The 26,927-nt window shown below is 36.9% G+C and overlaps 1 protein-coding gene across 5 annotated transcripts in view; it reads right to left on the minus strand.

Moving 5' to 3' along the window:
- The window catches only part of csmd3b (CUB and Sushi multiple domains 3b), a 524,461-nt gene that overhangs the window by 339,731 nt on the left and 157,803 nt on the right, over nucleotides 1–26,927 (minus strand). For all 5 annotated transcript variants that reach the window (XM_022683312.2, XM_049475470.1, XM_022683311.2 and 2 more), the window contains exon 4: nucleotides 12,897–13,091. In XM_022683312.2, the coding sequence (XP_022539033.2) occupies nucleotides 12,897–13,091 (195 nt within the window). The remainder of the gene's footprint in view (nucleotides 1–12,896; nucleotides 13,092–26,927) is intronic.

Here is a 26,927-nt window from a genome sequence, read left to right on the forward strand (position 1 = left end):
CAGCTTCTTTATTTAAAGTCTATATAGTATATATAGTGTCAAAGGATGACAGTACTGCTTAAATACCAGAAACACAAGGAATCTTAATTTCTGAATTATTTAAGTTACATATCCATCCATCATCATTAACCAACCATAAGACAGCTATCATATCAGCAAGGAGACAGACACCACTAGAGCTCTCTCCTGAACTGCTGAGTATAAATTGGCAGGACACACAGAGGGACTGTCTGAGAGACTGGCGTAAATGATAGCACAAACTTGTGCAACTAAACTGGCACAGGACATCACTTAAGAGCACCCAAGTGAGGAGCCGGGAGGGAGGAACACAACAGGAGTGTTGAGAGAACTGCTGGGAGAGACAGTGCAGGGATTTGTTTCAGAGTGATCAAAGAACTGTAGGTCAGTCAGTCTTTCTAATATTAGCGTGCCTAAATATAATGTCTGGCTGTCATTAAGGCCTTGTTGAAAAAGGAGACAAATACGGAAGCTTCCGGGGCCTTTTCTTTTTTCTTTTTTAGGGTAGCAGGTTCACATAGATAGTGAATTATTCATGGTTGACTTTAGCTCAATCCAAACACAGCAGAGACAGCATGCCAAAACTAACATTAAAGGCCTGACAAACATCCTGTCCCTTTCCATTTTTTCACTCCTCCAACATATCAGTAAGTCTGAAAAAAGAGGTTCAAGGTGAAGCTAGTTTCAGATGCATTACAAAAATATAACTTGTGATTGTCATAACATGCAACTGTTACTGAAAGAGGCAGTGATGGCAGGGGTACAGGGACACACTGTGCTGTGGGAGACATCTGAGTTTGACTTGGACTATTTTTAAAAATGTGTACTTGCAATATCCAGATACAGTCTATAGCACTGTGTTAAAAATAACCAGGAGCAAAGGGTGAAAAAAACACCCCCATGTTTAACATTTATGCCTTTAAAGCACGGTATAAGAGCCACATCTGTCTCGAAAAGTCCAGGGAAAGCTGTTAATCTGGCGAGTAATAATGGGATGCGGGATATAATGGTATTTTTTCCATATACTTTACTAAACACAGTCTGCCTGACTTCCTAGGACTCCTGCACTGTCCAAGGTGCTCACAGCTCAGCCTTGATGTTCAGCACCTCTGTTCTGGACAGCCATAGACACTGCATGGCCAAAAGGAAAACAGGGATTAAGCCTAGCAATAGATAATCTTATAAATTCAAAATAAATATTAATTTACAATGCTTTTTAGTAAGGTTTCATTACTTTCTAGGGAAGTGTTCCACTGTTCATGTAATAAATTAGACTAAATTATCTATATGTAACAAATCATTATCAATTGATATAACTATCCCAAAAGTCTTATAGTCTTAAGTTTAGAGAAGGTTTGGGATCAGACTTGTATACTGGTTCAATCTCCTGGACTAAAGTGGGATGTGGGTAAACAGTACTTTATACTCCTGCAACATTCACAGCAGGTGTGCTTCTAATCCCCAGTAATGTTCTAAAAGCAATGTCACTGGTTCCTTACAGTGTCTATGTATTGGCAAGAACCTGGTGAAACAAATATGATACAGAATTTGTTATTCAGAAAATGCTGTATCGTGATAGGGAAAGAAATATTTACTTTTTTTGGTTAAATGAGATGCATATAATGATAAATATTTTTTTTTTAAACAGATGAACTGATGCATTTAACTATTACTAAGATGGAAAAAGCACAACACACGTTATTCATTTCTACTGTCACCATGCCTAATGCTAGGTGTGGGCTACATGATTACAACATCAACAGCATTAAGCTGTGGGGGAATGGAACTGTGTTCTCTGGAATGACGGAAAGCTATATTCTGTCAACAGTGCTTATCCTCCATGTTTCTTAGTGTTTTATGTGATGAACAGAATTAAGCATCACTGTGACATTTGGTAAGTTGCAACCAGCAAAAAAACAAATGTTACATTATGTAAATGAAGCGGATGTGATCATTCCTACACAAAGACTAACATTAAGGTTCTACAAAATATCTATTCTACAGCTACTATACAAGTAGCAGCACTGTCTTCAGTTATGTTACCAAATACAGTCTACAAAAACAACTTGCTTTTTTTGCAACTTTTTTTCAGAATTCAATGTGCACCTCAACTCTTCTGTTTCCACCAGAACTGTCCGCCGGGACAATAAATTATTGTGATCTAAAACCAGGTGTTTCAGTTTCATTGTCCAATCCCTTTATATGTAAGTATAGACAGAAACAGGTGAACTAAGTCTAATTACAAAACAGTTTTGGTTCAAAAACAGGGTCTTAATGGGACACACAGTATTACATAATAAATATATAGGAAGTAATGGTTCAGTGGTTACTGCACAAGGTTTTTTGATGAGGGTGTTGGTAAAAAAAATAGGTAGTAGGTAGGAGTACTAGCATATTTACACATTATTAAAGGTACATGTGTTACATTAAAAGTTACATGTATATTTACATTTAAACTTCCTTAGTTTTTAAACAATAGGAGCAAAAATATGGGTTTGTGTATTAACCATTACTTGTTTTTAGGACAACCAGCAATATCTTTTGTGTGAAAGTCTTAAAAAAACTCAATATGTTGTTTGTAGGATTAGGAGCAGAAGGTTGTTGTTTCAATTCTGAAGACTGTCATCCATGACTGAAGTGCCCTCAAACAAGCATTTTCTCATTGTCTTCTTCCATAAGTATAAGTGTTTTACTATCCCCGAGGGTTGAACCTGGAATCTACTTCAATAGAAATACAGCATATACTTGAAGAGTAAGTATATGAGGGGGAAAAGAACACCAGTTCCTTCATACACAATTCAATAGTGATTGAGTTTTGTCTCTGGATTGAAAAGTTTGCCAGGTGGCTCTTTCAACAAAACTAAGGCTAAGATTAGCATTAGCCCAAGAAAATGTAAGCTGATCACATTTAAAACATTGTAAAATGATGGCGGTGACAACTTCCAGACCAATCCATTGACTTAAATTAACTCAGGTCAATACAACTAAATAATTTGTGCACATAAAGCATTGAGAATTATGCCACCTAAGTCACTTAGTTTAACTGAATTGTGCAGTTTTTTCCTGAAGCTGCTAAGAATTTTTTAGGTTGTTAGCACCCACCATTGGGACTCTGGCTAAAAAAAAAAAAGAACTCTTTCCTAAAGAAGGGACTGTAGCAAGGATAAAATGAGCGAAAGCTCTTGTAAGCAAACTACATCTATAAAAGACTGACACTTGGTTTGTGAATATTATAAGAGAGTATTCCCCTCTGGCCCTGGTGCCTATGCCTGGAAACTTAAAAAATGCTGAGACATGTCAATTCAATTATTCTGTGGTTGCATTCCTGTTTTCTTTGCAACAGCTCTGAATATGTCTTGGTGGAGACACTGACTGTGATTGTAGCTGGAATTTTGTTAAGCCTATAAATGGAATATAGCATAAAAGACCATCAACTTCACTCCCAAAGCAAACCACACATTCAGCATTTAACTAAGGCTGCAGGACATGGTCAGAACACAACATAGAACATATAAAAGAACAGATGTGATTTCCTTAAGGATAGGACTGCACAAGTTTATGAGACAGTTGGTGTTATACCGTTAAAACCCAGTGTTTTATGCTTAAACTGTATAGTAGTAATAAAAGAGCAACTAAATCTAAATCACTGGAGTTAATCACAATGTTATGTGAAGAGATGCAGAACATTCACCCCCTAAAGCCGAACCTGACTAACTACTGATATGATGAAAATATAAAAAGTCTGCCCTACTTAAATACATAACTCATACTTTGCTCCCTTTGAACTTTATAGATAGAATCCACTGACTAAGCAGTAAATCATGGACAAAGATAATAATATAGACATAAAACCATGATTTAGATGTATTTATGGGTGTTTATATATGCAGTGTTTGACAAGTTTATGACAAGAAATACACTATGAATTTTAAAAAGACATATATTGTCCACTACTTTTTGGATAATGCCAAAAACTACAGAGCATATAAGCTGGTGCAATTGTACTTGGTTAACTAAAAAACAGTATTTAAACAGTGAATTTGTTAAATTAAGGATGTGTTTCTTCATGGGAAGATAAAAAAAAATCTTTTTTTTCTTATTTATACCCTCAAAATTAGCCCAATGTTAAGGATGTGATATAAGGGACAGGATGGAGAAGGCAGAGAAAACATAGCTAGATGTAAACCTATAAGGATGTTAACTACATTTGGTAATGCCAGCTAGAAACTACCTACTCTAACTGATGTTAGCTACGTTAGCTATTTTAGCTGCTGTTAACGCAAATATTACATATTCCAGATGATTTCTTTTTTGCCAGAATAGTAATTTCATGCTCCCTGCAGCTTGTTAACCCCTAAGTTAACTCCTAAGACAATTCACAAAGTATTGGCAAAAAGAAAATGGGGTTCAAGAACACAGATACTGACAAGAAGTTCGATCCAAAATTAAATATTATTTTCTCCACTGCTCATTTTCCTTTAGAGAGAGCTCACACTGGTCCTTACATTTACATTTGACATAGCTTTGCAAGGAAACACCTTAATACCCTGGCATGAGAGCGAGCAGTGACGTTTAATCATTGATGTTGGGTCATTATAAAGCGTTTACTGTGTCAATAATCAATTATTCAAGTCTAACATGAGAGAGGTACTCACGACTGTAAATTGTGCAGAGCAAAGGCTTTCATTTAAACAATACGTGCACCAAATACGCAGCCTCTAGCTGGAGGATTGCATGTATGAAGGGTGAGAATGTCATATCCCATTACTACAGCACTGCTCAGCGTGGTGTGGGATTGGTTGGGGATTTACATCTTTAAGCAGGTGGTCCCCATGGTTGTTAAAAGCTAGACAGGGAGCGGCAAGGAGAGACATGATTTCTGCAGTGAGCCTTCTAACCTCTTTAATATTAAGAGCCTGTCAAAATTAAAGTCTAGCACATCAAAAGCCTGTCATTAAGGCTCATAGCTCTGGTGTCAAATTATCAGTGTCATAATACGCCTTGAGGAATTCCATCTGACAAAAGGGGATAATTTTAGGCATTCTGAGCACGCCAGTACTGAGCTGGGTTTATTCCTGAGCAGAAAATGCAACAGTGTGGATAGAGGGTGGGCAGGGACACAGGTGGCCATAACTGGGGGTCCATGTTTGCATTATGCCCACTAATTTCACTATTACAGATGGTTAACTGACACATATTAATGTATTACACCTAGAGGTGTTTTCTTTTGCTCCAACAGTTCTTTTCTGCAGCTCTCAGCATTATGCAGAGTCTGGTTACCTTTGTCAGGATATTTAGATTCAGATTAGCCAAGGCTGAACTGCATACCTCAGCACTAGTGTCTTATATTACATCTGCATATGAGGAAATAAAATTATTGTATCTCAGACTGCATTCAACTGAATGAGACATTTTTTCTTTAACCTAAGACATTGATTATGGATGCACCATGGCAGTTTTCTCTCTGGAATACTGAATCTGATATCTGAAATCAGGTTATTAAATGATACTAAGTACTGATCCAATACTTGTGTTTCAAGGTACCAAGGAATATATTAGGTTTTATATATATATATATGTTTTGCAGTAGTAAAGTGTACAATCATACATATATACATACAACAATATAGTGCTGCTTAGCGTGGTATATTTGTTATAAAAAAATAAAATAACAAAATAAAAAACTTTTTAGTGTGGGTTGCACATTGCATGCTAATCTCATAATCTGCTGAAGAAACTTCAAACTGTGATGTAAGCAATAATTTCCAAAATAACCTTCATGTGGCTTACATATTACAACAAAAAAAGGGGTATCTACCACTCCAGCAGAGGGATTCCTATAGCGCTACAGATGACTGTGGTATGAGGAAGCAAAAAAAGTAGTTCGTTTTGCAACTTAATCAGCTTTTGAAACATAATTTATAATCTTACAAAGCTAAGAATGCTTTGATTATTTTTGTGTCAAACACTTGGAACCAGAAAAATGCTCAATCAAGAACAAAAATCATAGTCACGTTTTTATCACTCTAATTCATGGTCTAATTAAACTAATCAATAATAAGCACTTACCAATCTGAAGTGCACTCTAACTAAGCTGGTGCACCAGCTCAATAAATGGACGAAGCTGTGTGCTTAGTTGCACAGTTAGCATCAGCAAGGGTACTGAATTAGTATGTTGGATCAGTGCATGACCGTATACTTACATTTTTAAAGTTCACCCATTATCTCAAAGTGTGACTACAGCAAGCAAAGGCAGTAAGGACAGTCAATGACAAGCACCCACTCAACCATGTAATAATCATTTAAGAGAGAGATATTACTAAAAACAGAAGATCAAATATTAGGGTCTTACCCATGGAGCTAGATTGGGGCATTTTACAGTTTTCTGATTAACAGCACAGCACCCCCTGCTATGACGTTTACTTCTCTGAGTTTACTGGCCTGTTACCATTGACCTCTACCGCAGGCTACATCCACAAACACATCCCCTTATTTATTAGCAGCCACAATTTATTGGACTAGAGTAGCGCGCTCAATATGTTAATAAAACATTCTGAAAGCATGCCTGGAAGAGATCCAGAGACAAAATATCTATATTTGAGGCCATAAAAGGCAACAGTGGTTGTCTTTTTGTGTAAGTATTGAACAAGGTGGCTTTCTTTGCTTTTTTCTTGAAAATAAACAGCAATATAAAACAAGTTTGCCTGTGAAACACCACCCGAGACTTAGGTATGAGATTGCTTTCACAATAAAAAAGGCACAGAATGCTGCTGTGGAGTGCATCTTGGGGTCTGTGACATGTATTGATGGTAATGCCTCATAATACCAAGACTACGAGTTGTCACCCAGATCCAATAGACATTTCAGAATGTGATGACTTGACCGAGCTACCTGTGCAGAAGCGTTGTCATGCCGATTTCATACTTGGGCGCTATGGACTGACCAACTCTGCCTCAGGCAACAGTGCAGTGAGCATACACAATTGAGCAATTTTCAAAACTTGTTAAATATTTGGACACTTTTCTAAGTTTGGAATCCTAATAATATATATGCCTCGAGTTTGAGTGCAGAAAATCCTAAACATGCATCCTACAGGATTAGACAATAAATTAATCTTATCAATGAACCAACAACGATCAACTCTTATGAAGTTTCCATGATGATTATGATATATAAATATATAATAGTAATAATTTAGAATTCTTCCTATACAATTACTGCTATTTTAAATATAATAATTTATGGATAAGCACATCCATAAGTAAACAGCTCCAGCCATTGGTTAATAAGTATTCCTAGCTAAATATTTACCATGAATACAAATAAACACTATCGAATCTAAAAAAACATTACTGAGGAGTATAAATGACAGTCACTGATTTTTTTTTTTTTTGGGGGGGGGAGGAGTTAAAACAATTCAGAAATGAATGGCACATATGGCCATCTTCACAAACTGGCTGACACCAAACACTGCACATCACCACAAACACGCTATCCTTACTGTAGAACATGGTGGTAGGAGAATCATGCACCGGGCTGAGGGGCCTCTGCCAGTAAAGGCTAAACAAAATGCAGCAAAATACAGTGAAAACCTAGAGGACAATCTGATTCTGTTTGCATGAAGCAGTATGACTTGGGAGTGTATTTATTAGCCTGCCAGCATGATCCAATGGTCTTAAGATTAAAGGTGGCAAAAGCCTGGCAAAGCTTGTGCCATTTTGCAAAAAAAAAAAAAAAAGCTATCAACAAATAGCCAGCATGAAAAAGAGGAATCTAAATTTACACATGAACACCTAGATACACTTTTTTGCTTCAGGTGCTAAAAATATTTAATATTTTGATATATTTGATGAATATTTGAGGATGATGATTTCTTCTCCTGCATTAACAGTTACTGTAGGGCTGCCAGGGCCTAAAGATTAGAAAAGCCTGTTTGGGAGTGGAAGGCTGGGGTTTGAAGATCCGGGTCAGTACGTAGTGCGGGCACAGGGAAGACCCCTGAACAATAGCTTTAAGATGGCTGCCCACCTATCAGGGTATTGTGCTGACTGCCCCTATTTACTAGTGTGAGTCTGTGTCAGGGTTGAATGGGTAAAATTGTGTTGTACTGCTGTACAGTGCCCATTAAATATGTTCTAAATTCTAAATGATGGAGTACCAATTTCTTAAACCACAAAGCTGTGGGAAAGGATTTACAATGCTGTTCAGCTAACTAATGTTCACGTCTGAGCCTGTAGCGCAGTGCAGACAAATCCAGATTAACAGTCAAGAAAGTGAAAGCATCTGTTACGCAATTAGTGGAGGAAATAAAATGGAGCAGAGAACAACAAATATTTTCTGAGTGCTTTTTACATCACCAAGCACCAGTACAGAGGTGCATATATTACTGAGTGTGACTGTTACATTGACATTTGAGGAAGCTGCATTTTTAAAGGTCCCTTAATTTAAGCTTTGTATGGTATTTTTTTCTGTAATGAATTATTTTTTTTCTTCTCTCAATTGTTGAGGGCTGCTTTAAAAGAAATCATCTTGGTAAGACAGGGCTATTTGTATACATACAGTCTTATGCGGTTTGGGCCCTGCTGGTAATAGTTTCCCTTTATTATTATTATTATTATTATTATTCCTCCTTTTTATCTGGTGCCAGGTGTGAATTTTATATTGCCAACACCTATTACTTGCCACAGGTGAGTTTAAACGAGCACATGCTTGAAACAACAAATTGATTTACCTACAATTAAAAAAAAAAAAAAAAAGGCAATAATTTTGTCTGGCCTACTTGTGGATTGTCAAATTTAAATGTTCTCTCTTTTTTTGTTGTTTCAGTACACACAAATGAAATAAACATTTACCCCTAATGTGTAATTTGAACAGTGGTTCCCAAACTTTTGCATAAGACTGTAACTGATTATCTAGTCTACTCTCAGTTTGTCTCACAGCTCTGAAATAGGAACTAACTATAAATGAATAGTGTATTTTGTACACATATCTCAAAGAAATTAACCATTATTTCCCCTATTCTTCCTTGGTACATGACAAGCATGCCAGAACAGCGGAAGCATGCTCTTGGCTTCATTATTCTTGCACAAAGCATTCTGTAAGAAATTGTGTAAAAAGTTTGGCGACCAACACTGTCTGCCCCGAAGAAAATTCCAGTCCAAACTACAAACTAGCCCATGAAAGTGTTTCTAATTCAGCCTACACTGTGAGCTAGGAATAAGCTCCACATTTTAGCACTTTAGGCTATTTGCCATTCCACCTCGGTGGGCTTGGTAATTTGCACCCAACCAAAACGAACATGATGCAGGTGCTGTCATTTCTGCCTCCCTATTAGACACAGTGCTAAGACAAAAGAAAAAGGGCCTAGCAGACTGCTTATTTCAGGATGGTCATGCCTAATGCACATTATAATTGGTCTGAACATGGGACAATAAATCTTGATATGTTTACAGCAAGGACATGTACAGAATCTTAAGCTTGTTGTGCAGCAGAGAATCAGGGCATGAATGCTTCTGGACTAATTTCCATCTATTTAGTGTATTTTCAAAAAGAGGGAATAAGAGAATGGAGGGGGTCAGCAAATAAGAATGTGAAAAAGCTGTTATAATTCCTGGGAAATGTTCAGACATAGAGTGCATCCAAAATGCATACTAATTACTAACTAGCTAATTAGTATGCATTATACTTAACTAGTATTAAGTATATAGTATAGATATAAATGGTATACTTAGTATACCACTTTTACCGGGTTGTTTACCCACCAAACTGATAGGGAAAACCACTCGTGTCTCAATATTACAGAAAAGGTCAGATACCAATGGAAGGGCAGAGACAATGGAGGTTGAAAATGCGTTAGTGCATCAAAATGTTGTGTATTAACCTGCCAAACCTTCACTATTAAGATTAGTAAATAGTCTGCAACTCATAAAATTAGTACACAAATTGGGACACAGCCTTACTTTTGGTGTTTAAAAATGCAAAGGTGCAAGCTTTCTACTAAATTATTTCACTCAGCCCACCTGGATTTATGTTATACAAGCACACACACGCACACGCGCACACACGCGCACACACGCGCACACACACACATGTGCTCGCGTGCACACACGCACACACACACTACAAAGGCAAACACCCAAGAGATTAAACACAGGCAACTAACACATTTGGGCACATACATCAAAGAACCCATGCAGGGAAGCACACACATCATACATGACATCACACAAACATCATACGAATCCAAGGGCTTACTGCCATGGTTGACGAGGCCTCTGAATAATTTAAGTGGAAGGTAAAAAAAGATCACATTATTCTTATTATTCTTATTATTCTCATGTGCATCAGTGACTTAGACTGACAGTATGAACAAGAGCTGACTATAATAATAGTATTCTTTGTGTATCAATTCATGAAGCTTAATTGTGCATACATAATTCCACTCTGAAGGGAGCTTTAAATGTGTGAGCATTCCCAGAAACTGCACATGACAGAGCACTCATCTGCACAAATCAGCTTGTAATATCCAAAATATCCGTAAAGAGGCGACTATTATTATAATGGTTAAAAAAAGGATATTTAAGTCCCACAGCCATAACATTAATCCCAATGAAGAAAGTTGTCTTTGAGGATGATGCATCCACACTAGTCAAATTGTGGCTACACAATGGTGATGGCTAGATGACTGGGTCAGAGCATTTCCAGAAGGACAGGTTTTGTGGGGTGTTACCACTATGCAGTGCTTAGTATCTAACAGTGTATGTCCAAACGTTTGTGGAGATAAATATGTACTGCATGCAAAATAACACAGAGCAAAAATAAGCTTAAAGAATACCAAAAATGAAGGACAAAACCAAAAAGTAAGGACTGGTAAACTGGTGAGAGGGTCAGGGGTACCCAAAGCCTACTGAGGGCTTACCAACCGGTCTGTTCAGATTCTACAAAAGAGCTAACATAGTGCTATGTAATGGAACCCATTACTTGATGGGTCGGAGCCGTTTTGGTAGCATCCAAAAATCTATACAACATGTACAGCAGAATATGTAAGCTTAATCAAATTTAAAATAGTTAAACATGTCAATTGCCGTTACTCAAAAGATCACTGGTTTGATTCCTGGCCTTGCTCTCTCTGAGCGGGTAGATGGCATTCTCTCCCCACTTTACTCCCAAGGTGATGTTGGTCAGAACAGGCGCCTGTGAGCTAATTTATCTATGCCGAATTTCTGCACTTTCCTCAGAGCATGCTGGCTACTCAGTAATGCATCAGCAGCAGTTCGGAACGAAGCAGTGGCTGACTTCACATGTATCGGAGGAGACATGTGCCAGTCTCAGTGCCCACCTAGTGTTCAGGCATTGCTAGTAATAGGGGGAGTTCAGCTGAGTGACACTTATCAATAATGGGCATTTAAACAGAATGTCCAATTATCAGAACCCTCAAGGCTGATTTTAACCAGGGAAAATAAAGTTATTTTAACAGATGCTACTGAAGTTTAGCATAAAAAAAGCTCTAAAGTTTTAACAACTGTTTGCTCATTCACAAGCATATTTAGCCTGACCCTTGAAATTCCAGCTTATAAATTTTCAATTTCCTGGCCAGGTTTGTAATTTTTAAACTCAAGCATGAGACAGCAAAAAGGATTTCCAGTAAGTACTGTCTATTTACAAAGCTCTTCAAGATGTCAAGTGGATTCTACATCCTTCCACAAACTGCAGTTTTAAACTCCAGTGGAACAGGTTTAGCATCCGTGAAAATTGAACATATGTGATAATTTGCATGCATCTCACATCACAGTGCAGTAAAGTTTTCAGTGCAGTAAAGTTTGATCAATATAATTGCCCCTGTAAGTGTCACTTCCTCAGGCATATGGAGATGAGACTGTTTATATATGCCATCAAAACCACCGGCCAGCTGTTTCCCCCTATTTTATTAAAACAAACCAAATTTTAGTTTTTTTTTTTTTTTTTTTTAGTTTTTCTATACAGATGTCAGAATGCCATATTAGATATTCTCAGTAGTACACAGTACAATATATGTTAACACCTATCATCCATAACATTCAAAGTAACTGCAGGATATAGACAAAATGTGCAACACATTGACTCCACAAGATTTGTAAAGGTGTTGTGTGGTATCTGGCATCAACATGCTTTCCAGCAAATTCTTTAAGTCCTATACATTTTGAGCTATGGTCTCCATAGATCACATCAGTGACCCTTGGGTGACCAAAACACTGTTGTTAGTTCACTGTTTGTTTATTCATGGATCATATTTGTCAGATAAGCACTGTTGCACTGATCTGGGAACAACCCATAAGGCCTGTCTGATGTTTTGGAGATGTTCTGACACAGTCGTCTTACCATTCCTATCATGTTAGTTGTATGCCATTTCACTGCTTTATCCATAGAGGCTTCCATTCTTATTTAATGCTTGCCCATTTCCCAGTCTCAACACATGATTTTCAAGAACTTACTATTCACTTGCTGCCTAATATCTAGACCCAACCATAAACAGGGTGCCATTATAACAAGGTAATTAAATGTTTGTTACTTTACCTGTCCATGGTTTTAATGTTATAGCTTAAAATGTGACTTAATATCACAAATTAGATTTGTAAACAAGTAGAAATATTGTGGTTTGGGAAAAACCTTAAAATAAACTAATATAATATCTTTGTTCCAAATATCCCATTCATCACTAAGAAAACTTAAATCTTTAATGATGCTAGAGAGGCCTGGAACCACAGGGCACTGTAAGCCACTGGTCAGGACATTATACTACACTTGCACACACCCACACTGACACACACACACACAGACAAATGCAGTGTGTACATCCCATCATGCATCAGACACAAAGATCTAACAGACTTGGTGCCTACCTCTGCAGATGGGGACAGGAAAGTCCCATACTGCTGCATTGCCTGCATTGGTCACACAGGTCAGCTGAGGATGGCCATCCAATACGTAGCCTGTCACACAGCTGTAGCGAATCTTGTCCCCTACATTAAAGCGTGTCCCATACAGGATGCCCTTAGGTGGGACACCTGGGTTCCCACAGGAACTGCTCTGCAATTCTGGAGAAGAGAGGAAAAAATACGTGGATATCTGATGTGCGTGTAATAGTACAATTATTATATTTTTACAAATCGCGTAAAGCCCTGAACAGAATTCAGGCAAATATAATATTCAATTTAAAAAGAATAAATATTAGTGTGTTAAAGTTAAATCTGTATTAATTAATTTTCTTATTTTGTATCTTTGCAGCAGTGTACAACCATATTTGTCACACATATAAACCATCATTTAAACTGAACAATAAACAAACGATATAATACAGTCTAACTAAATCAACCCAAATCTGCCTTGAACTTAAAACTTAGTAAATTATTTTGAACACAATACAAAAAACACTTATGCATGTACATTTTACACTCCACAGTACTTGTGTGTAGACTCAGTATATTTAAAACTGTACCACATATACCGCACATTTACATATACTAAAACATGCAGAGCATGAGGAATTCTTGAAGTGTCTGCCCTTAATATACGCAAGCTTTTTATGATCTACTAAAACATACAGATTTATTTGTTCCATTCAAAATCCCAAATGACAGTCATTTTTTGCATGTAATAAAACAGAAGTAAAAACAGACATGAAATAAGTGGAAACAATGGAAATGTACAGTAAATAAACGCTGCAAAAATATTAAGTTGCATAAATATCAACCTTGTTACAGAAAATAATTACGCCCTATGCTAAACTGAAAACTTTTCTAAAGATAACTGTCCATTACAACTAAAGACTAAAAATTGCTCCTCATCTAGGTAATGTTTATTTACTCACTAAAGCTAAATATTAAACTACAAGTTTAATGGTGTTTAATCAGATGAGTTTGAGATAGAATTGAACATGATGCCCTGGGGCGCAGGTTAGGAATGTATAGAAGAAATCTGAAACCAAGATTTTTTTTTTTTTTTTTTTTTTTGGGATTTGGTCCATTTTCACAGATCTCTGCTTGACATTCAGAGCACTATTTAGATGCAGAAGCCACAGCTTCATGTCTCACACTGTGTACTAGAGAGATGGAAGCCACCTGGGATTCAGCCTTATTTTGATGTTCTTAATGCAAGTGGATTGTCTATGTGACATTATTGATTTGGATGTGTGCTGGCAGGCCATTTCAGAGCGCATGCATGTTCACATTAAAGAGAGGTACGGACACATATGATACAATCCATTGAGTCACATGGATCTAAGCACAAAACTAGAATTGAGAAATGTGGCTTGAATTATGAATCTTTTGTCTGGGCAATGAACTGCACCCTGAAACTAATCAACATTCAGAATAATATTCCCATATTTTAGAGACCTTTAAGTATTTATGCCGAACAAGGATGTCCATGAGTATTTCCTCTTATTACAATACATTACAGTACAGCATACTTTATATATATATATACGGGCTGTTGATGTGACATGAAAGGTTAATATCATGTTACTGATGATCCATATGAAGTGTGTCCATAGTAATGTGCTGTTTTTTTGTACACGTCAATTAAGTTGTTAAATCTTATGTTAAATAACAGCAGTACAGTTAACCACAAATAATTATAGACACCTGATAAATTCATATTCATTCATATTTTTCATTTCTCAAATATGTTAAAAAAAGGAAACTTTTAACCTACCGTTGTTACATTCATACACTATATATGTATTAATTTACAGTTATCGACCTTTGAAAACTTCCTTATTAACACTATATGTTGCTTTGCATGTTTGTTTACTCAGCTATACATTTGCATGTACAATAAGAAAAAAAAACATCTGCTGAAGGATGACTTTTGACTTCTAATATTAGATCTGGTTCTATTCATTTAGAAACAGATTAAGACATACTCTACAGCAACAGGTGCAGAACTGCAGGACAAAGTAAGAGAGCTATTCGGGTAATACCCTTTCTCAGCAATTGTGCTTTAACAAAGCACTGAATAGCAGCTATCTAGCCTTCAGTGTAGCATCAATACAGTGATGGATTCAGTGCACAACACTTTGTCCTGTCTAACTTCGACATTTTAGGTAGACTATACTTACAAAAGGGCCAGTTTGAGCTTTATGTAGGTGATTATGGGTCATAAACTACAGTGCTTATTAAGGCTTTATGTCTGGAGAGCCAACAAGTAACAGTAACAGGAGTAAGTGAAATACTGCCACTGCACCCAGCTAAAGCAGAAGTTCAGAACAGATGCCAGACTTATAGTAAACACAGATCAGCCATAATATTAAAACCACTGTCTTGTCTCTACATTCTCCATTTATTAGCCAAACATAGGTGATCTATATAATTATAAAAGACAATGCAGATGATTTAGTGTAACCCTTACATTTTCTCAGATATTTATCCACTTCATTCTGGTTCGGGTGGGTATTGTATTCTTCAATGAGTTATGCAACATTAGCTATGAAAATCTTTTCCATCGAGACATTTTCTCAAACATAGCACCCTTATAGCAGCCTTGCAGCTCAACACGCCTGAAGAAAAATGCAAAAAGAAATGCAATATATACAGGATACTAAAAAACTGTAGTTTTCTATTACTAAGTGAAAATACTGTAATATGTAGTCTACGCACACTATAGGTCTGAATTAAAAGTCTCATCCACGAAAACTGTACATGAAATTCAACCTCACTATCAACTATTTCTTTACATTTTCTTTGCAAGAGGATTACTATTAAACATGTTATGCATTTCCCCCCTCGGTTTGGTTTGTTTTCACACAGGCACAAATCTAAACGCACTTAAATGCACCCCAACAAACCACACAAGCACTCAATCCCCCCTATTTGGTCAGAGCTGTCTGTTGAGGGAGCAAGAAAGTAAATACAGCAAGAAGGTTCTATGTTCCAGACCAGCACGTATATCTGCTTTAAAACTGAATGCAGACAATTTGTTGCTGCGCTTTTAAACACAGTGTTTTCAATGGGATGTGCACACAGTAAATACAGTTACTGAAGCGAGCACTGCACATACGGTGTTCAGGGTGAAAACAGCTTAGCAAGGAGCAGCAGCAGCAGCAGCAACCACATTTATTCATTGATATATAAGTTCAGTTCTGAGGCCAGATAACGTTCTCACCAAAAACGAACGACTCAGGAGACTGTTTGAAACCGAACTGAGAGCACCTCCTCTTGTGGGTCTCAGTCAGGTTGTTTTAGTATGCATCCAAGTGCGACTATTTTTTTTTTAAACCTGCTGAAATGAACGGCACCCACCGTACAAACAAACGAGAGTATGTTTTGACCAGACCAAACAGATCATACTCTGGTTCGTTTTCAGCACTTGTGTGATTAATTTACGCAGGTATGAATACAGAAATCATATTCTGATGTGGACCAAACAACCACCAGTGAGACCTTTGAGAGGAGGAAATTTTGGTCCTGTTCCAAATGAAATATGGAGTGCCCCAATTAGAAAATGTACTTTACAAATTTGATGTTTGACCAATAAGCAAAGAGGAGAACTTTCTAACTTATTTTTTGTGACACATTTTGGTGTGCACTGATTATTTCCTGTGTAAAAAAACAAATCCAAAAGGAAAATTTTTAACTATTTTTTTTAACTAAATTTGAACCTCATCTCATAAATTATAGGTGTGAAAACACTCCCAGGCAAACCTTGGCAACTGACCAGAAAGATATTTTTCATCAGAACATGCAGGCATGTGTGATCCTTAATTTACATTTGTAAAAGCAATGTAATACAGAAAGCGTTATTGTTAGCCATGAGAATGAATCACAGTGTGTAAAACACATTTCTGGAACTCAACTCAAAGCCATTTGCCAACTTGTAAGAAAGAACCAAGGCCATAGCCAAACTCATTAACAGTCAGAGAGATTTCTTACTGAATAAAACCCACATTCTCTTGCTCACTCCAGTACACACACACTTTAAATAAACAGCCATCACTGATACCTACAGTCCTTTCTACACCCCAGCCATGTTGTGTCTAAAAACATCACATCTAAAACCACTGTCTTTTTTTGCCAAGAGTCAGCCCCTTCAGTTCCTTCATTTAATGCTCCTGATTATCTTGTGTGGTAAAAAGGATCCATTAAGCTAACTGAACTACCTTACTAGTGAGGTATTCCCAGAACTTTAAATTGCCAGGAAACGCGTTGCATTCACACACCAGACAAAAATGGTTCTTTATACCACTGAGAAAAAGAATAGCAGCTTAACTCTTTTGGGTCTGGGTCTCATAGAACCACCCTGGCACCACCCCTCACTATCACCAAAGACCCACCCTTAAGATGAGTTAAAGACTTGCAATTTCGGTCTACTGGTTTAAGAGCACTGTGCAGACGCTGAGCACTATGGCTACAAGCAAAGAAATGTCACACAAGGCGTGGTCACCAACAGCTTATTTTCACACATGTGACAAACGGCTGTTTTTTAAAGGGACTGAAACTGGTAAGAATAGAGCTGGTGAGATCTCTTTGTGAGGGCAATTTTGTACAAAGAACATCATGAATTTTGTATAGCCCATAGACCTATTCTTACTTGTTTAAAAAAAGGTATAATATGTCCCCTTTGTGGTATTTTCTACTCCACAACACTTTTTAATTTTTTTTAAATATTTTATAGTGTTAAAATGATACATACATGAGCATTCAAATTTAATGTGGTTGTCTTGAATGTGAATTGTCAGAATTAATAACTTGACGCAGTAAAAATAGCTATTATGGAATAATGCATAAAAAGGCCTTTAGAGGTAAAAAGTATATTAAGAATATATGTCCACTAGAGAAGGTGGACACCATCTATAATACAAATAATTTGGTGCACGACACACCACATCCTTACATATGTATCTTGATCACAAACAACAGTCTGAACAGCCTAGATAAAAGCTCTCAGGAACAGACACCCAAATTGTCAGCACTGAAGTGGACATGAAAAACAGTCACATCAATATGATTAAATAAAATGGATGAATGTGATAATTCTATATCAGCAGAACACTCATTGAAAGCTATGAGGGCTGTCAATTTTGCCATTTAGAGCTGTGAGGAATAGCCCGCATTTATCATTGAGGCTGACAGGAATGCCAATGATATAAAAGGATCCTATACCAATGGTAAGGCCAACAAAATCAGGGCAGAGTTTATGCAAGCTCAAAAGTGTTAATTTAAGTAAATATCAATGGATTTCAGATCAAATGATATAATAACAACATGATGTTAGTACAATTGACTCGTTTTAGTGTAAAAAAAATGCTCAGTAAAACCTTCAAAGGAAGACCCATTAAACCCAGAGTACTCCTGCATTCCCCTGTTAACCACACTAAAATAATAAATAACAGCAACTGGGAGTAGAGCATTATATACTAGTGCATTTCAAAAAATTAGAATGTCATTGAAATGTTACTTTATTTCAGAATATAAATTCAAAATTTGAAACTAATATTATACAGATATATCTGATTTGACTAAATGTGAATTAGCTTTATGCCTTTTCCTTGTCTGTAAGACAATTCTATCCAGGTCATAATAATCACAACCCAATGTGCTGCCAATTGTTGTGGTAAGGCCTTCTATGAAATATTCCAGGACTCGAGACACTGTAGATTGAGGGAAGTAATTAAATCAGGCCTTGCTATAACTGCAAATTATTGTGGCTTCACCATGAACACAGTGAGCATTGTTCAGCCTCACTTACAAGATAACACCTCACACAAGCTATACAGGTGTGGGCACTCCTAAGCTGTCACCTGAGGTAAGTCTACTATCTAAATTAACAATTTAGATAATGCTATCCCATAACTTTTGGAATTTCAGTATATCTCAAATATTGCTGACATGAATGTGAAATGCGGGTTTAATAAAATCATTTTTGTTATCCCAATTTGCATAAGTCTTCTAACTGATTATACATTTGATTGTTACAGATCTGTGTCCCTATTAAGCTACTGTGACACTGCTCCAGGGACAGTTTGGCCTTCGTCTAAGCTCTTAAACCTCCACACTGCAACAATGTGAGAACAGAATGACAGGGGATAACATTTAAGCTTGCTAATGCCCTTCACTAGCCCAATACAATCCCCCTCAATACCCCTAAAGAGAGTCTCCATGAAGGATCTCTGTAGCCCTACAAAAAAAAAACAGCCACCAGTGGACAAAACATCAAAATGATTTAAACGCTCACTGTTTTTTTTTCTTATGAAATGTTATGTTATGCTTAAAGCATAAGTAAGCAGATAATGACAATGAATATAATTTCAAAATAGTATCATTTTCTTATGATTTTAATTATGTGTGATTAATTATTTGTTGTTTTACAGCATAAGGTAGTGGACTCCGTGGATAGAGCACTAAATTATTATCACAGTCGTGGATTCTATTTCTAGGCCAACTAAGCTATCTGTTAGGCCCTTAGGCAAGGACTTAACCATAAGGGTTCTAGGGGTAGCATGGCTGATTCTGATCTTCTAGGCACAGATTACAAAGATAATTTTTGACGGTACTGTGCATACCAATAAATGTACATCATTATTCTTATTTTTGAGGAATACTATATAGCATAGATAGTAAAGTTGCATCATGGAGAAAAAAAAAAAAAAAAACACGAAAATAAGCACACACACAACCACACACAGACCACAAGATACTCTCTGGAGGATTACAAAGAACAATTCCAGCTGAAACTGACAGCTGGGTGGTAGGTGCTGAAAAATGGCAAGAAATCCATGGACTAATGACCAAGACAGACATCAGAAAATGTACAAACATTTTTTAGACTCTCTAACTATGTATATACTAGAAACTGTTAAAGAGAACACATACACTCAGAAAGCCTAGCCCAAGGTAGACAATGGGGGATGGTGTGATTTGTCATCTGTGGCAGTGCCATGAATGTAGACAAATCCTCCCTCACTATACTTACTGTACATACTGTAATGTAGTGCCAGAAACGTTTACCATTTAACTGAAAAATATCTACATTTTAAATAAAAGGTTTCTACAAAAAAAATAACTATTAACAACTAACAGGTTCTCACATATCTATTTTACAAGCAGAACTATTCAAATAACAAAAAAAACTATACTTTTCTTTGACTGATGCCATAAAAGAAAAATATTTAAAATAATATTTTTGTGTGATGAACTTTATAAAGCATCTATTGATGACATCCTCTTAATGTATCTTAAGGTTTTTCTTATATTATCTGATTAATATTTTATTAATTAGGCTTTTAAAGTTGTTGTTGTTGTTGTTGTTTTTTTTTAATAGAATTAATGTAGTTGGTTTCTTTATTAGAAGTGTGTGTATATATGAAGAACCTTATACAGTCTAAAATAACCTTTCCTTGAGGAAACACAATTTATCAATTTCAAGGTTCTTTACACTCACACATCTCTAGTATAATTATGTAATATAACAGTGGTTCTTATATGGCACTATATTTTGTAATAGAGCTGTGTGAGTGTGAAGAACTTTACAAATGTCCAAAGAAACGTATCTTAACATAAAGGATCTTTATAAAGTCCTACACACTTGCATACAGGGCTGAGTGTTAACAAAATACATACATCACAATATTTTTACAATTTTTTTTACTGTGATACATTCCAAAATGTATCAATAGTGGCAGAACCTTAAAAAAACCCAATTCAACAGAGTACAGAGATTTTTTATGCAAAACATAACACTATTCATCCAACTACACTGAAGCAATTATTTTCAGTGCAATCAAAACTTCAGTTGTTTTTTTTTTCTTTTAAGTAAGGATGATTTCCTCAAGACGTAAAAGTACATAGCTATTATGATATGATATGATAGAGTAGAGATGATATCACATTTTTTTTTTACTTATATGTATTATAAACTCAGTTCTTTATGGAACCAAAAGTGAAATTTTCTTGATCTCATTTACAAAAACTATCTATTGTGGATCCAAAACCCTTCGTTCCATCTATATTGTTAGATGTGTACAGCCTTCTGCAAGGCACAGAAACAAAAACCCAGACAGGTCTCCACTGTGTCCAGCAAAGAATTGAAAATGTTATGCTGAATTCACAAGATGACATGTCAATGTAATGTAAGTGTAGAGATCAACGAAACACAAGTGACCCTGCATTCAACCTGCACTTCCTCCAGCTCAGCTTTATAAATCAGGCTTGAAAATCAAGTTTTCTCTTCTAATTAAACCGTTTTAAAGCATGTTTAAAAATTGACAGCATAAACAACATGTGTTTCGTATGATGAAATCAAAATCAAGTTTTTAATCACTGTTTCTTTCATATAAACTCCCATAATAACATTACCATCCCATGCCACATGTGTCCAATGCACATTACCCCCTGCTCATTACACACAAACATGGACTAACAGGTTTGTCATAAGAGAACTTCATTGGAGTGAATTATAACTGATCTTGTTTAAAAATTGGATATAAATGTGTTTAGTTGCGTATACTAATAAAAGCTAAATAATACTTATTTAATGTGTCCTGTTATTCAGGTATTCACACTGGAATCTGCGAAAGAGTGGTAAACAGTCTTGTATATTCACATCTAAGCATTTTACACCCAAAGTCACTTACTATTTATGCATAAAATAAGTACTGTTTTTAAAATAACATTTTGGCTTAATAACTTACTTGACTGGTGGACATTGGTATAGGTCTATTAAAACAAGATTCATTAGAATAAAAAACCTCACAAGATATCTAATATAGTGCATGTTACTATATTACGCTTGTAGTAATTATATCATTTGGGGGTAAACTGATCTGGTCCAGCGCTGTTCTTTCACCTATGAAATAGCACTCCAATCCCGCCTTGTGCTGAATAGTTCTATGGTCTATCGTGTCCTGAAGAACCCACATTTCTGTTCCTTACAAGGAAAAAGGAATAGCCACATAGTTGACTTTACCTTCAGCAGGAGTCAGAGGTCCATTACAGGAATATGAACCTCTACCCCAGCCTTTCTTCTGATTGACAAAATGTGTAATGAAATATGTAATTGGTTTCTACACATTTATGCCCCCTTTTTATTACATTCACCTGCTGCATATTTTACACATTCTGCTAATGACTCCATAATATCAGTGGAACAATAGACGGGAGTGTGTGTACATGTGTGTGTGTGTGTGTGTGTGTGTGTTTAATTAAAAAATGCCATTTAACAACATTGCCCTCTCCCTGACAGGCGTTCGATTCCTTAACTGGGCGAGCAAACTACACTACACCAGTAAGTCTTTCTTCAAGGCTAATGCAAGAGTTATAACAGGGTAATATGATTCAATGTAAGTTAGTGCTGGGCGATAAACCAATATCAATTTTTTCGCGATATATTTTTTCTCGATGATGATGATGATGATGATGATGGGTCAGGGCGATAGGATTCGATAAACTTCATTTTCTATTTCCCGTTAAAGTAGCGCTGTGAACAGGCGCAGCACGCGATCAGGCAGCACACTGAACTGCATGCTCATCCAAGCATTCACTCTGAACCTCACTCAGCTAATCCACACAGCGGCCCCTCTCCCACTTACTGGATAAACATCATTCATATGATAAGTTCAGCTGCGCTAGCATGAACACTCAACTCTAAATATGTGGCATGCGTCTCGTCCCCAAGATAATTAGAGATTTCTTTTTTAATTATTAGATTTATGAAGGCAGGTAACGCTGCTCCGTTAGCTAGTCTGCTAGTAAGGTTAGCTTTTCTGATACGTCTCCGGTTCAGAGTTAGCGATGTTTAAGATGTAAAAGGGATCTGTGCAATCTGTCATCATTAGCTAAGGTGTTTCAGTTATAATAGACACGAACAACCCTCTTTCTCGAGCCGCGAGAGACAATTCATACAGCCTTCACTGCATTTTACATTCTATTAAACTAATGGGTAATGCAAGTTAGCCGTGTTAATCCACTCTACGTGTAAATTAACGTTAGCTTCAGCACGAGTGATGGGTTAGTATATAAACACACAGAAAAGCAGCACTTTCCGTCTTTTTCCTAACCCTCACTGTTTCTGTTAGAAAACCCTGAGGGCAGAATTCTCATTTGTCTCTGTTTATACAGTGATTACTTTGTGTTTTTAGTTTTTAACAGATAGAGTCTGTTGTGCTGGATATTTTACTAAATACAAAAGATTATACAATCTGTGTAGCTGCATTTGAATGGAGCTAAACATTGCTGTTACTGAACTGGATGAGCCTTAAATACACTTGTTAAGTAATGTAAGTCTAGGCTACTGAAAGCCAGTAATGTTAGTATAAATCTGTACTGCAGTAGAAGTGTATCATTTCAGAGACTCGACATTTTGTCCTATTCGTTCCACCTCCATTACAGGTCACTTGCTTTAAAATATTTAAATGGTAGCAACATTTAAATGCAACATAACATAAAGGCTATTATTTTAACAAACATTAGCAGTAAATAATCTCAAAATAACAACAAAAATATAAAACAGAAAAACAGTAAAACATATGTAATACATTCTTTTCATATAACCAAAACTTAGTAGATTAAAACTAGACTAAAATGTTTATTTTCATCGACTAAAACTTGACTAAAACAAATAATATCTGAAATCACCTGTCAAAATGAACACTGTAATATACTCAGCACGCTGAGCACGCTAGTGAGCTTGGACATAACTCCCTTATTATGTTACTTATGAGTAAAAAGAAACCTTTAGGTGTAAGAGAAAGTGATTTGATTTATATTGTGATGCATATCAATATCGACTGATATGAAAAACTATATTGTGATAAGATTTTTTTTCCATATCGCCCATCCCTAATGTAAGTAATTCTTTATGATTGTCAGTCAAATGTCATAATTGTTAATATTGTCTAATTAAAAACTTTTCTCCAGTCCTTGTAATTTGGAAATAATGTACCCCAATCATGTTAGTAGAATTTATAAATCACTATATATTGTTTTGTTTGTTCTGTTTGATATCTCTGTATCCACAATTACCTGACTGGCCTTTTTAAATATTTAATGGATACTTGACCCGACTACATCTAAATTTTAATAGTAAAACCCACTGATCATGGACTAAACTGTTTGGCCAACTTATAGGATTCTAATTTTTAAAATTGGAGCTTTAGTAACCTCACTTTATGGAATGCTTTTGGCTTTTGGTTAGAACTGCTGTTCCTCTTGTTTACTCAGTTAAAGCCTTTCACGTCACGTCTTCTAGTTTGTTTTTCTCCATAATTACATCCAACTTTCAAATACTTCCCAACTGCAAGAGCCTACCAGTAATTCTTGCATAATGCAGCTTTAAGTTGTTTTTCAATCAGGAAAAAAAAAGTGTCTTATGACTAAAAAAACATTTTAGTAAGATAATTAAAGTATCCTTTAACATGAAAATACACAAACTTTAAAGAACTCTTCCCTCTCTCACACTTCATATAGAGCTTTAGGTTAGATTGAGGTTGAAATGGAAAATGGGCTGGTAACAGTGAAATTATCCCCATTCGCACTCTTTCGAGCTTTCCTCTACACTCTCTGTTATCTGCTGGGCCCCGTTTGGGCTAGCCATCCATCTCTGTCTACCTGCGACATGTGCTGCGATATGGTGCACCTTGCCAGGACTCTTCTTTGGTGACAGGGCATTTTCCCCTCACTGTTCCATTCCCTGTGTTGGCTAATATGGAGTCCATCGATTGAATTTGTGAACCTCCATGTAACCTCGGCTGGTCTGTTAAGCTGGAACCTGATCCCAACAGATCAGGGCAGTGGAGATCTGTCCGTTTCATAACAAGCATGGACACCTAATATAAGAGCCACAGCACTGCCACAATAGGAGTTTCACAATGAAAACAAGATTGTTGCAATATGATGGACTAATGTTGAATAAATACTTTTTACCTTTATTAAGCAAAAGGGATTTGTGCTCATTCAAACAGCCTGAAAACAGGGGCAGGGTCGGGTCTGTTGTGAGACAACGCGCAGCAGAACGGGCTCGGGCCGGGTCGGGTCTGTCGTGAGAGTGCGCGGGTTGGGGCGAGGCAGGTGACATCACGCCCTGCATTGTTTAATATTGCGATATTATCACCAAAAAAAAAAAAAAACAATGCGATGTCAATTTTTTCCGATATCGTGCAGCCCTAATCCAATGTCATGAATTCTTTATTCCAGTAACCCACTTTGGCTTGTTTTAATACGGTAAACACGCAGGTTACAGTCCAATATACTCAACCCTGAACAGAAAAAGAGCTAACGCGGTTAATGGGTAATGCTAAACCTGCTCCAGCAGTGCTAGCTGGGGTTAGGAGCAGGCTACACTCCGATATACACACCTCTGAACAGAAAAAGAGCTAGCACGGTTAATGGGTAATGCTAAACCTGCTCCAGCAGTGCTAGCTGGGGTTAGGAGCAGGCTACAGTCCGATATACACACCTCTGAACAGAAAAAGAGCTAGCACGGTTAATGGGTAATGCTAAACCTGCTCCAGCAGTGCTAGCTGGGGTTAGGAGCAGGCTACACTCCGATATACACACCTCTGAACAGAAAAAGAGCTAGCACGGTTAATGGGTAATGCTAAACCTGCTCCAGCAGTGCTAGCTGGGGTTAGGAGCAGGCTACAGGATGATTCTACTCACCTAATTCTCACAATACTTATAAAACACTATAAAAGTGTCCTAAGAAGAATAAGTGTGATTAATTGCCGTTAATCACAGACTATTGTTGTGATTATTCGGATACAATTTAATTGACATTAAGTTTTCTAATGAAATGATTAATTATTTTGTGTGCGTCACCAAGGTTATATTTCAACTGTCCTCACCTGTTTATTCCACAGAAATTCAGACTGTGTGAATAAACAAAACCGAACAAAGTAACTCGCATAATTGTCTAGAAGAAAAAAAAAAATAAACAGTCACCTTTAATATTGTGTAACCCTAAGAATACAGAATTAAATTTAATTACTTAAAAATTCTTTAAATAATTACTCAAGTGCCCTCTCAAGCAATCGCCCACACACTCTAAAGCAGCGGTGGCATTTTCTTGAACAGCTGTCTCTTCCCATCATGGCAGCACATGGAAGTTCAGTAGAGAGCTTAGCGTTGTGCCCCTGGCTCTTTCTGCCACACTGTCCAAGAGGACTCAACTCGAGCCCAGGCACTGCGAGAGAAAAACAAACAGCTAGTCCCCCAGGAGACAGAAGCAATGGAACGGTCAGCGAACAGCAGAGAGGGACCGGCAGGTTTGCCAGGCCTCGTGATTATACCAGAACCTGTTGTTGCGCAAAACATTAGCATCCAAATTCGGTTTTAATAAAGCTAGGAGTCGTTATTGCAGCGCATGGAGTCTTCTCCGGTGCACAAATTATGCTCCTGTTGTGGAAAGGAGAGGACAAAGGCAGCACAATAGCCTCAGAATAATGAGATCCACATAGCTGTTTCCATTAGTAGGAGGGAACGCAGCAGAGCTAGCCTCAGCCTCAGCCTAGCCGTTTGGTCCTGGATGCATTTCCATTCTCTTTTTATTACTGAAATTATGGCTCCATTGCTGGAAGGGAGATTTTCTTTATATGCCACTGGCCACGGATTCTCCTCTCTCCACACCCAACAGCTTGATGTGGAAGTTGGATCCTGTCTTGTGGTGATTTGTAGCACTTTTTGTCCCTTATCCTTGTCTCTAGATAAGCAATTACAAGTACAGCTCCTTGCCAGGCAGGTATGGGCAGAGGAAAAAATGGAAAGTAAGAAGTAGGAATGTGAGTAAAAAAGAGGCTTTCCAGGCACACTTTCAGTCACACTCTATTGTTGAGACAGATGACACTGCAAACGGGAAAATTGGAAAAGGAAAAAAAAATGAAGGAGGCACTTTCTGTGAGGAAAAAACACAACAACTCCAGCCTGTGTAGAGAAATTGGTATT

The sequence above is a fragment of the Astyanax mexicanus genome, chromosome 3 (genome assembly GCF_023375975.1).
Source record: "Astyanax mexicanus isolate ESR-SI-001 chromosome 3, AstMex3_surface, whole genome shotgun sequence".
NCBI classification, from domain to species: domain Eukaryota; kingdom Metazoa; phylum Chordata; class Actinopteri; order Characiformes; family Acestrorhamphidae; genus Astyanax; species Astyanax mexicanus.